Source organism: Micropterus dolomieu, linkage group LG22 (genome assembly GCF_021292245.1).
Source record: "Micropterus dolomieu isolate WLL.071019.BEF.003 ecotype Adirondacks linkage group LG22, ASM2129224v1, whole genome shotgun sequence".
Taxonomy (NCBI): Eukaryota; Metazoa; Chordata; class Actinopteri; order Centrarchiformes; family Centrarchidae; genus Micropterus; species Micropterus dolomieu.
This window is the reverse complement of record NC_060171.1, coordinates 11,925,359-11,937,722: the sequence shown is the minus strand read 5'-3', so window position 1 is coordinate 11,937,722 and position 12,364 is coordinate 11,925,359. Positions and strand designations below refer to the sequence as shown.

General features: G+C 41.6%; 1 protein-coding gene across 4 annotated transcripts in view; it reads right to left on the bottom strand.

The window, feature by feature from the left end:
- The window catches only part of LOC123962509 (A disintegrin and metalloproteinase with thrombospondin motifs 20), an 88,323-nt gene that overhangs the window by 32,652 nt on the left and 43,307 nt on the right, over positions 1-12,364 (bottom strand). For all 4 annotated transcript variants that reach the window (XM_046038678.1, XM_046038677.1, XM_046038680.1 and 1 more), the window contains 9 exons: positions 12,120-12,237; positions 8,287-8,382; positions 5,654-5,820; positions 5,290-5,419; positions 4,463-4,589; positions 4,145-4,355; positions 3,868-4,032; positions 3,194-3,364; positions 2,108-2,227 (listed from right to left, as the gene is read on the bottom strand). In XM_046038678.1, coding sequence (XP_045894634.1) covers positions 2,108-2,227; positions 3,194-3,364; positions 3,868-4,032; positions 4,145-4,355; positions 4,463-4,589; positions 5,290-5,419; positions 5,654-5,820; positions 8,287-8,382; positions 12,120-12,237 — 1,305 coding nt within the window. The remainder of the gene's footprint in view (positions 1-2,107; positions 2,228-3,193; positions 3,365-3,867; positions 4,033-4,144; positions 4,356-4,462; positions 4,590-5,289; positions 5,420-5,653; positions 5,821-8,286; positions 8,383-12,119; positions 12,238-12,364) is intronic.

The following is a 12,364-nucleotide window of genomic DNA, read 5'->3' as shown; positions in this document are numbered from 1 at the left end:
TATTTATGTACATTATTGTGGTTAAGGATGTCTCAAGCTGTTAGTTTAGTACCATTTCAAAGCTTGTATATCCACCTAATACAATGTCTGTCCATATTGTAGTGACCTGATCTGAGACAGATCACCCATCCAGAGACTGAAAGGTCATCAGTTCAACACTCTCTGTCCATCAGCGTCTAAGAGCCCTTATGGTATATACTTGAACCACTCAGGTAAAGTGTGCTGCAGCCTTGTAGTCTTTGTCCACATTGACACTGGCTTGGACTTTTGGTCAAAGCAAAGCAGGACAAGCCAACATTTAAAGAGACTGCAGACGTTAACTAGGTTGCAATGTTTGCTTCACTGAAGTTTGTAGTTCATAGGTCATACGCTTGATTTAACAGCATCGTCGAAGAGTGGTGATCAAGGATACTTTGCAGGTGAGTGGAGATGCTCTTAACTAAAAAAAAAAAGATTGACAAGAGCTCTGCCTGGCTACAACATCAAAATAACTGAATGAACGTGGTCACTCACTGAGCTGGAATCAGAATCAGAGAACATCAGTAGATATTTTTAGGTTCAAATCTTACTGTACAAATTAAGCCAGTGAGATTTAAAGCTGCACTATTTAATTTTTTTATAGTAACAATGGATCAAATAACTATGAGTAATGTAGAAGGGATCATTCACAGTGACAAACTGCGAATTATTATCACTTCACTCTACAGTTAGCTCTACGAAGGATTTTTGTTTGTTTGATGTTTTGGTTTTCCGGCCCATAACTTTAGTGTTTGGTTCATTACTACCGCTCTCATTAACCTGCTGCTGTTTTCACTGAAAAGGTTCTTATCAACCTACTATAATCTCCCTGCCCAGCACGGCAACGGCAGACTGGCAAACTTAGAAACTAGCTAGTAAACATAAGGTATACTTTGCAGAGTAAGTGCCAGATATTTCTATCTAAAATATATTTCTAGCTAAAAGGAATGTGAGTTTTGGACTTCCAGCCAGTATGGCAATCAGTTGTAGTTGTGGATAGAAAAATGAATCCAAATAAATACTCATGTTCTCTGCTGGATGTTTAAATAGATAATTGTTTGCCAAAGTGATAACAGGCCAATGTTGTGTTTACAGCTTGCCCTGTAGCTTCCAAAGTGGCCCACAAAAATCACTTAATCCTGTGGTAAATTGGCTTAGTAGTGATACTATCTTGTAGGATTAAAGGTTAAAACAACCCAGGTAGCCAGGTAACCTATTCCTTGGCTCAACAGTGATCTAAATCTGGAATGTCTGGTTGCAAGATTCACAGTAAAGTTGCGCAATATTACCAAAATGTGATATTGCAATGTTGGTCATGAATATTGCGATAATGATATTGATTTTGATAGTCTTAAACATAGGGGGGGGGGGGAAAGCAAGTTGATGGGCCCTGTTTCTGATACGTTTCACCTTTAATCTCTGTTGTTTTGTTGTCTCCCTGAGCCACACATCTTACTTTTGTCATTTCTTTTTCTTTCACACCTCTGACTCGCTTCACTTTTCTTTTTTTCCCCTCTCTCTCTCTCTCTCTGTATGTTTTGTGTAGTGGACCCATCCGTTTTAAAGCGGGCTCTTAATCTAACACAACTAAGCCACACAGCTATGGACGCATCTCTCCACAAAAGCATGCATAGTATCTGCAACATATCGTATTGCAACATGATATTGCAATAAAGATATTGAGTCAATATATTGTGTACCCCTAATTTACAGTAATCAGCAGTTATTTTATGTTAGCGGAAGCATATTCTGAATTGTCCAAGAGGGCCCTACTAAACTTTCAAACTTATTGTAAACATAAAATCAGGGTGAAAATAAATGTTAGCCAACATACTCGTACTTGTAAAAAATCCTGGAAGTGAAATTTCCAAAAAACAATTGAGCTTTGTGCCTTGTTTGTGTCCTGACCTCAGATATGCATAATATATGGCATCTTCATTCAATCACGTATGCACGATTTAATGCTGTAGGTCTTTTTTGACTTGCATTTTATTTATTTCCCCAAGAGAAAACCAGTGACTCTGGGAACTAAGACTGAAATTTGACTGTTGAACTTTTGGTTATGAGTGTGTAATTATTTTTTTTTTACCTGACTGTCTCTCGGCCTCGCCGCAGCATTGCACTCTCTGTCATCTACTGTGTCCCCATAGTCCCCCGAAACACACCTAACGGCTCTCATCTGGTAGCCATGGCCACAGGTCACCGCACACTGAAAGACAAAATCACACAGACACATACACACACACAAACACAAGAAGAGAGAATCCCAGTCAACCACAAGTTATCTCAATCTCTATCTAAGTATGTCAAGGTTGTAATCTTAGATGGGGCTTCCGTCAAGGTTCAGCTCAGCAGAGCCTGGGTAAGACTCTGACATGCACGCACACATTTGGACACATGCGTTCACACACATACCCACAGTCTCAACTCGACCCTTTACCCAATTCTTAACTCACATACGAGGTGATTCGACCACATTCATGTACAACAAGAGTGCAGAGGTAGTGCCACAGGATAGGTTTATTTGACCAGCAAATTATAATTACATAGGCATTAACCAGCCAATATATTCCAGCTCTGTAAATACCACTATCTGACTTCAAACAAACACGTGTGGCGGTATTAGATCTACATGTATAAACTAGACTATGAATGGCCAAAGACACCCATTCATACATGTTTCATTCAATTTGTGCTTTATCCTAACAGGGCTACGACTATACAGAAACAGTTGGAAAGACATTTTAATGTATAGGAACATGTGTATGTGTGTGTGTGTGTGTACTGTGGGTCAGGTTTAGTCTGACAGGATATGAGGGCAAAGTGAAAGCACCGTGGAGGAAATGGCAGCTGGAGTCAGAGCGCACTCCATCGTAACTTGCCGTTATATCAGGTTACACACAAACACAGACACACACACACACACTAACTTGAAATATACACCATCACTCCTACACATTACATTCTCTCTCTGTGACCACACACACATACACACACACACACACACACACACACACACACACAGTGTAACAGATACGAGTCACACTGTTAGACGGCAAGCCACACGTGAAAGCCATTTCCACAGTCAAACACTGCGTCAAGTCACCTCGCCCTTGTGTCTATGTCGTAGCTGTGTGAATGTGTGTGTGTGCAAGTGTGTGTCTGCAGGACTCACCGCTCCCCAGACGCCGACCTGCCAGGACGCACACTCAGGCAGCTTGCAGCTCCCCACAGCAGGAGGTTTGCTAGATGGGTCGCAGAAGTGCTCGCTCAGCTTCTCCTCCCCAGCTCCCATGCTGCAGGACACTTGTCTGTGCCTCATTCCCTTCCCACAAGTCACCAGGCACTGGGTGAGGATGGTGAGTGTGGCAGGGTGTGAGATGATGGTGGAAAAGGTAGAGAAAATGTAATCAACAAGAAATTGTGTGTGAGTGTGTACATTTGGGCATTCAAAATCAGACATTCACCTGTTAGAAAATACATTTACAACCTTTAATACAAACTTTAAAATCATCATTTGACCTTTCAAGGTAGGATTTATAGGAAGGACTGTCTTGTTGTGTTGCACTGGATGTGGCTAGGTATAACTTAATAACTGTATTATGTCATTATTATTTCATGGCAATCTGGTCCACCTCCTGTATAAAATTACACACCCCAGGCTTTACTATTAACCTATGTCAGTGGTGAGCTGTGCTGAAGGATGGTTTTCTGACAGTAATTGTATCAAAGTTTGTAGATTTATGCTTTCTAGTCCCCTTCTCGGGCTTAACAAATATGTTTTTCAACCTTCTTGCTGCTTTTGAAAGTGTTGCTGTGTGTGTGCGCATGCGTGTGAGATGTCCCCACCTCACTCCACTCGCTAACAGTCCACTTCGGACAAGGCTGGTCGTTGCAGGTTTCAGTGACCACCCTCTGGTAATCGTTGCACTCTCTGTCCACCAGCCGTCTACCCAGGTTGTTTATACAGTAAGACTCTCTGCTACGGCTTCCACGTCCACATGTCTTAGAGCACTGTTTACAAGAATAGTTTAAACATGTTCAGCCCACTTACACATGTGTTAATCTATGCTGTAATTTCTCCAATAATGAAATGATTATGAAATTATTATTAGTGAAATTGTACCTGTGACCATGCGCTGTACTGCCAGCTCTTAAGCAGACAGTCCCCGTGGCAGGGCTCTCTGGTCTGAGGTTTGGCAGTGTCTCCACAGGCGCTGGCCTCCATCCTCTCACTCTGTCTCTTCATCAGGCTGTACTTCATACACTGAACATCCAGGCTGCGGTAGCCTGGCCCACATTTAGCAGAACATTCGCTCTTTCCAGCAACATGCCACCTGTGTGAGAGGGGAGGTAGACAAATGGTTGCCTGTGTGTACTCGGTAGATTTTTCTTGTTTGTTTTTGGTGGGTGTATGTGTGTGTTTTTGTGCATTAATGCACACCTGACTTCACAGTCAGTGTTGCAGGGCTCAGTAACAGCAACAGGACGAGGTAAATGTTCACAGCGTTGGTCCGATACCTCAAGGTGATCACTCTTACGCACACATACCGCCTTTCGTCTTCGCTCACCTGCACACACACGCAAGACGAAAAGCAGGGTTCAAATCAGACAACATCTGGCAGACAGGTCACTTGCCAAAATATCACATTTCTTCATCTTTAACAAGTCTGACCAGCTTTCTGACATCCAGTCCTTCATCATACAGCCTTATGGGTCCATGTCGGTCTCAGACCCCACAAATACATCTATTTACTGGATCCGCTGTGCACTTTGACCCACTGGGAGCCTGACTAGACTTTTTCTAAAACAAAAATTTGAGGGGCTAAGACGGGTTAAGGGCCAAGCTAAGGGGAAGGTGTCAGGCGATGTGATTGGCCGGGGTCACACTGGGGTTGCCGGGAGGGGGGTTTATCGAAAGAGGGGATGAGTCCAGAGGTGTATCCAGAGGTGTGTAAGTGATGCAAAGATCCATGTCCATGTAATATGATTTCATGTAATAAAGACACATTATGGTGCCTATAAATTTCACACTTTTTACAGATTTGTTGGTGGTATATATTTTCGGTTTACATTAAGAGTAGCTGTGAAATGTGCATGTCAGTTGGATCACAAGCCTCTTCAGCAATACACTTTTGTTCACAATCACTCACAATTTTTGAAATAACTATGGGCCTAAATTTATATTAAATATGTACTTATGCGTGTATTATAAGAGAATTGATCCTGTTATTCATGTGTGGAGATTTGGAAGCCAAGCTGAGATCTTACCCTGACAGATGCGGGTGCACTCGAGCCAGGAGCCTGAGGGATCCCACACAAACTGCTCCCTGTGTTCCTCGATGGGTATGTTGAAGGAGTAGCGGACGTCTGGGTTGTGGAGGTTTCCCACACACAAGACCTGTGGAAACGATGGTGGGGAAGACAAGGTCGAAAGACTTAACACTGATTTTCTAGCTGGCTCCATATGTCGGTGGGTGAGAAGGAAGCAAACGTTTACAGGAGGAGATGTAGAGATCGAGACTAAAGGAGAGTGAGGGGAGGCTGAGGGAAATACAGTATAACTAATGTAGGAGTGACTGACAAAGAAAACACAGTAATGAAAAACAAAGAGGAGAAAGCGTCCTCCTAATACCTGCAGAATGAGCTCCTCCTCAATGCGCTCAGTGCAGTTGATGCGCTCCACTTTTGTGTCCGAGCCGCTGTAGTCAATGATGGTTCCCTTGAAGGTGATTTCCCTTTTGAACATGGCCACCACAAAGTTCCCATTCAGGAGGGAGTTGGACTGGCTATCAGACAATGCTGGAATAAGAAAAGGGCAGATAAGAATAACAAATCTGACCACGAACCATAAACAACACGGAAATCCAAATGTGAAAGAGTTCAGTGTAAGTGAAGGAATGTTTGGTTCCTAAAATAAGTTTTGCTCTTGGTTTTGGGAATGTTTACGAGACATGGCATTTATCATTTCAGGCTATATGTTAAGGAAACTCTTTCCTCTCTCTAAAGTCTCTTGAGTTGCCAAACTTTTGTTCTACAACGCCATTGTTACAGGGGAGGTATGTTGAAACACTGGTGGCACTAAATTGCAGTTATTTGGAGTTAGACTGCGTGACTCTTCTTAATGAATGACATTGCAATGCAAACAAAGGATCTCCCCTGACTGCAAATACAAACAAATACACATATGCACACAAATAACACACAGGAACACATGGATAGACACTCACACTTGGCAAACAACCACATAATGCCATAATGAACACCAACCACCTCTTTCTCTACCTCCAACACTTCCAAGAAACATGCAGTTAATTACAATCTGAGAGTGCATGCCGAAACAATGTATGTGATTAAGTCTCTAGATGCCACAGTGTTTACATATCATTCTGCACATTGTTGAATGCCAGCTAGTCATCTTTAGCCCAAAGACGACTGTGAGGTCTGTGGGGTTTTGGCAATGATCTACAGACTTTTGTTGCCATTACAAAAAGCGTCAATGATGATTGCAGAAATAGAAAAATAAAAATAAAACAAACAACAAATCTTAGAATGTGCAGACCTACAGCCACACACACACACACACACTTAACAATATACACACATCTTAAAGTTTTCTTGTGCATGACGCTGACCAGAAGATGCTTCTTCTGAAGCCTGTTCTCCAGAAAAATTTACACCTCAAATATTGTTTTCAGGTACACAAGCTGTTCTAAATACCAAAAATAAAAGGAGAAACCAACATCAACTTAAAAAGGTGCTGAGCTACCGTGAGCTCTATTCAATTTGATGGATCAGTTAAAAAAGAGAGAGAGAGGGACAGATAATGCACATAACAGTGTTCAAATGAGAATGCAATTCTGTTTATTTACTAAATTAACAATAGCATCAGAGCACACTCATGGCCTGGGGAGGCTGTTTAGGAGAAGGTCACCACACTCATGACACAGTGCTAAGGTACTGTGAACACATTACGGTCACTTTTTCGTTGTTGTTGTTTTACATTAACTTTGGGAACAGCAGTTGTGAACTGCATTTCTCGTGTGTACTAGACGAAGCACAGCTGGGCTTCCTTTGATGTCACTGTAAGCTCAAGGACTCCCCTTTGTGAACCATTTTCCTTGATGAAGGTCTACTGAGCGAAAACTTACCTTGATCATCAAATACTTGCACTGGACCCAAAGTGTGCACACACTTTTTGCCCCATAGCATTGTAAAATTGAGTAAAATATATTCATACGGCACCTTTCTACATCAGACCTCACAAAGTGTTTTGCAATGAAAAACAGAAGAAAGACATGAAATAGCGACACAATACATAAGTAATATAAAATAGAGATTAAAAAAAATAATATAAAACTAAGCAAATCTAAAAGCTGCTTTCTAATTGTGTCAACAGGTGTCCAAGTCCGACGGGAGAAAGTTTTAAAGTTGAGGAGCCACAACTTCAAATGCATGTCTCCTTTATATGTCATGCCATTTTTCTACATACAGTACCAGCCGGAGTGGCAAAATTGACAGGGTGTAGCAAATACTAACCACGTTTAATACAGACACCACTCACTCAATGTGCAGTTGATGCACTCAGCAACAGCGGGAGTCAAGCTTTTCACCTCAGCATGGCAACAAATCCCTGCCAGATGTGTTCTCTGACAATTTCACTTAAAACATCTTGAACCTGACTTGAACCATCTGAAAATAGGCACCCGTCCTTACAACATAGGCAAAACTCTGTTGTCTCGCTCTCTCTCTCACACACACACACACACACAGAGCCTGGTGGGTCCATCTAACCCTATACCCCTATATCTACTTTCATGCGGCCTGGGCTCCACATGCCTCTAATTAGCACCTATTGCTGCCTCATTTATCTTTCTCAGGGACTGACACTCCATTTGCTTTCCCAACCAACCCTCTTTGCCATGACCAGATGGACCAACGCCCCTTCATGTTTTCTCCATATACACTTAGTATAAATGACAGTTTCCTTTCCTTCATATAAATGGTTAGACAACAGTTTTGCCCATGTCTCCTTGCCCTCATTCACTAAAAGCTTGCCTTTACAGCTCTGGCTCACCAAGTCTAGGTGGTTTATGGTTAGGGGATAATGGTATTTATGAGACGAGAACTGAAAGGATGTAATATATACACATCTTTTTAGGCTGGACTGCTTCCATTTTTGGTTGATTCTCCCAAGAAAAAACACAATTTGATAAAGTGTTGTTTAAAACCACATTGTGGCACTGACACACACACACACACACTCACCGAGGTAGCTGTCGTCTTCTGGCTTTCCAGAGTAGCTGACCTGTTTGATATCAATGTTGGTGGCTCCGGCTGGGATCCTCACCACTGTGTTGTAACCTGAAGCAGAAGAAAAGAAGGAGAGACAGACAGACAGAACAAGAGAGTGAGACAGAGAGCACAGAAAGTTACACAATTTTGAAATAAGTCTCTAAAGGGAGCAAAGCAGCCATAACAGCAATGAGCGGTCCCACCTTGATTTTCATAATAGCTTCACTATGCTACACCCAACCCCAGTCAGGGAAGTCCGCTTCTAACCACCAGGGATTTGAATGTTACACTTGAAAAAATACAAGAAAAAGGTCTAGTCCTCTCAAATAACCTGCAGGAGGCCTTGTTTTAGTCTCAGAGGCCCGACCGTGAAATGATATGTAATTATTCCCTGGACCTACTTTTGGCCTGTAATTACAACACCAGCCCTGTTGTCCCATGATAAACTAACACATAAAACAAGTGTGCATGAGGGAGACAGAGCATGTCAAAGCCAAGATGCAACAACAAATGTAGGGATGGAGACTGAATAGGGAGCACGGTATGAAATAAGCAAAATATAAAGAAAAATACTGTACTTTCTCTAGGCAAGGCTTTTGTGCAGCTGCTCGTGTTTGGACAGCATTCAACGACATATTATTGTTTATAGCAACAATTTAAGGATTACAGAGTAAAATCATGTAATAAAGGCTAAATGTGGCTGTTCCATACTGTAGAAGACTAGCCAATATTCACAATATTTTCAGGTCAGCATTTCAGCTTGAGAATTTGAACCCTTTTGGTCAGGTGCTATCTGGCCTTTCAACTACTTACTGCTGCCTTAAAAAACCCCTGAACAGAACTAAACTGAAGAGGTGTGGTGTTATCTGATGGTTAGCCTGACACCTTGAGCCACTCGGGGGCAGCACTTGGTTTACATATCTTACTCTCATCAGCCATGTAGAACATCATCATAAGCTATAAAGTCATCATGATTGAAAAATGTTTTCACTTGATGCCACACACTGCACAGGAAGCTACTTTACTTTCATAAGCACCACTATTAGAAGATATATAGAAACTTACTTTTAAAAAATCCTTCACAATAAAACCCAAATATTGTCACCACAACACAAAAAACAATATATAGTTATACAGTCTCCCTTGGAGTTCACTGTGTAATGTCAAATTCCCTCCCTAAACACTGGGGACAGGATAAGCTCATAAAAAGACAGGACATATGAACTTCAGAAAACACCAACGTGGCCCCCCTCTGAGGAAAAATGGTATCACAAGCCATCTGAGGCCATCGAGATCCCCCAGCTTAGCAACTGACCACACACACAATCATCCGCCACCACAAAGTGACACAGGGATGAACAGTAAATACACCACCCTAGCGGAAAAAAAACACAACCATGCTGCACTTAGGGAACGCTAGAGTTTACCACAAACATGCTTCTCTCAGCCACTAGTAAGAAAGAAGACGATGTATTAATAGCCTGCAGAGGAAAATTAGAGGGTGTCACAAGTTCACCCTGATGGATGAGGATACTGACTGAGCTGATGACAAACATTTCTTTTGTTGTTACTGAGATTGGATTATTTTTCCATTCTGGCATTTAACCTCCAAGAAACCAGAAAACATAGAAAAACTAAGCCAGTATCAAGTATACTCATAAATCTCAGGTACAATGTCTTGGGTCTTGTAAAGCAGTTTAATTGAAAAGTTAACTTTCTATCTTTATTCAGAATGGTATTCTTGAGACTAGTGTCAAGATGAGATGATAATACAATATTTTTGTCTTCTTGAAATCACTGAGCTCGTTGTCATAGAATCATAAATTCTTTCTGTGACTTTGCCAAAAAGTCTGGTGGCGGACCCGACACTAAAAACAAATGTTGATATATGCAATCACAAGTTTATGATTCAATGTGAACTTGGAACCATACATTCTAACTTTTTTTGAGACATTGTGAGAGCCCAGATGCTGCGTCAGTTAACTTTCACTATGACACACTAAATGAAATAAAACAAGCAATTGTAGAGGCCAAAGGTCTCATTACACTTTCATATATAGTGTAGTCTGAATTAGGCATTAGACCGGACTGTTTTAAGTCAACATGGTTAAATGAAAAGACTGTTTCTTTACATGTGAGATCCTAATGGGAAAAACTTTGCTCTTTGTGATTGCCAGTGTCATGATAACTTAGCCAATGTGGGGAAAACGGTTGTGTATCGATTTGTGGAAAACTTTAAGTTGAACTCGGAGAGAATAAATATTTGTAGACTTAAGCACATGTGTGGCCACAAATATTACCTTGCAGTTAATTTCTGCGTCGTTGCGGGCTCAGTCGTTTGTTTTTTTCCAGTGAAAGTGATAAGTGTAGCTCGGTCAGCCGTTTTTCCCGAGCGGCGTTTTTCCTGAGGGACTCGAGAGAACGTGGAACCGTGGGAGCTAGCCTGCTGAGGGACCCCACCCATGCATTGCATCGCCGCACAGACATCTACTTACTGCACCTCATCATTCTTCTGCATCATCTACCAGCCTGGGGATTCTTTTGAACTGTCGGAGAGTTGGAGTAACGGAGCCGCATGAGTAAGGGGAGATTTTTTCTGAACAATGAATTGTAATACCAAGGATTTTAAGGATTTCTTTCATATATGCACCACCATCTGGCCCCAACGTTTACAAATCCAAGTGCTTGGTAATAATTTCAACATTTGTTTGATGGGTTACACTTAACTTACTTTAAACTTTACAATCTAAAGACTTGGATCGAGACCAGCAAAAACATCCAAGTGTCAAGTTTCTATCTGTTGTAATACTGGAAAATTAAAAAAATACACAGCAACAGTCAGGTCTTACACATCTGCAGAATTAAACTATAAAAAAATAAATTGATGCGCCAATTCATCTCACATCTTGCCTCGCAATTTGTTTTTCCTTGCTTATGAAGATGTAACTTAATTTGGACCTTCCCCAAAAGACAAAAAAAAGGTGAAGAAAGACAAAGATTGCCACAGAGAAAGCAAAGGAAAGAGACAACAGTAGCAAATAAGAAATAGAGAGACATCAAACAGGAAAGGACAAAAGGGTGAAAGACAGAAAGACAAGCCTAGACTCAGGAGCAGAGAGATTTCCTGCCTGGGCTGCACTCCCACTCATGTTCTCTTTGTTAAGGTCAAGCCAAATTTCCAGGGCTGAGCACAGTGCCTGGATTGGTTCAATCCAGTCCTAAAACCCTCTACCCCCAGCCAACAAAGTACAGAGAGAAAGCAGATGGATAGAGATGCTAAAGTTCAGCGCCAAACTAATGCGAAGTAAACATGACAGAGGCCACACCCAGAGCTTTTATGCTAATGTCTCTGCCGTTTTGCTGCCCAGACCTAAAAAGAATTGGATGCAATCAGCAGTTGGCCCACGGTGAAGCGCCGCATTAAGGAGGACAGTTCAAAGGGGTGATGTCAGGTTTGTGTTTGCAATCGAAAGACCTGAAAGAGTGAGATCTCTGTGTAAATCAGTTTCTGAAGCTTTAGAGAAGACTGGTGTTCTGCATTTATCCAAATTTGGCAGAAGCACGCATTGTTGCTGAAAATCAAGCTTAATATGTTTAAACATAACCAGACATGACATCAGCACCTAATATGAGCGTACAGCAGTTGTGGCAGCCACATGGAAATTAAGTCTTTCTTACAGCATATCAGATATATCATAGATCATCTGCAAGAGCTGCTGACACACAGTATGTGTAATAGCAACACCTTTTTTGTTAACAGTCAGTTATTAGTGTACCTTACATGTAATATAAGCAGCCGGACTTACCATACTGAGCATCATTGAAGGTCCCTGCCAGGGTTTTACACGACGAGTTGTCCCCGCCACATACTCCGCACTTGTCATTCCTGGCCTTCGAGTTAAGAACATGGTCACAGCCTGCTTGCTGAGGAGGCACAGATTAAGAGAAGATAGAATGTTGTGATTTAGAGCGATGTAATATTATGCTGTACTTAAAATTATTAGTTTGAATGTTTTGAACTACACATTTGCTTTCCAGTAATTACAAAACG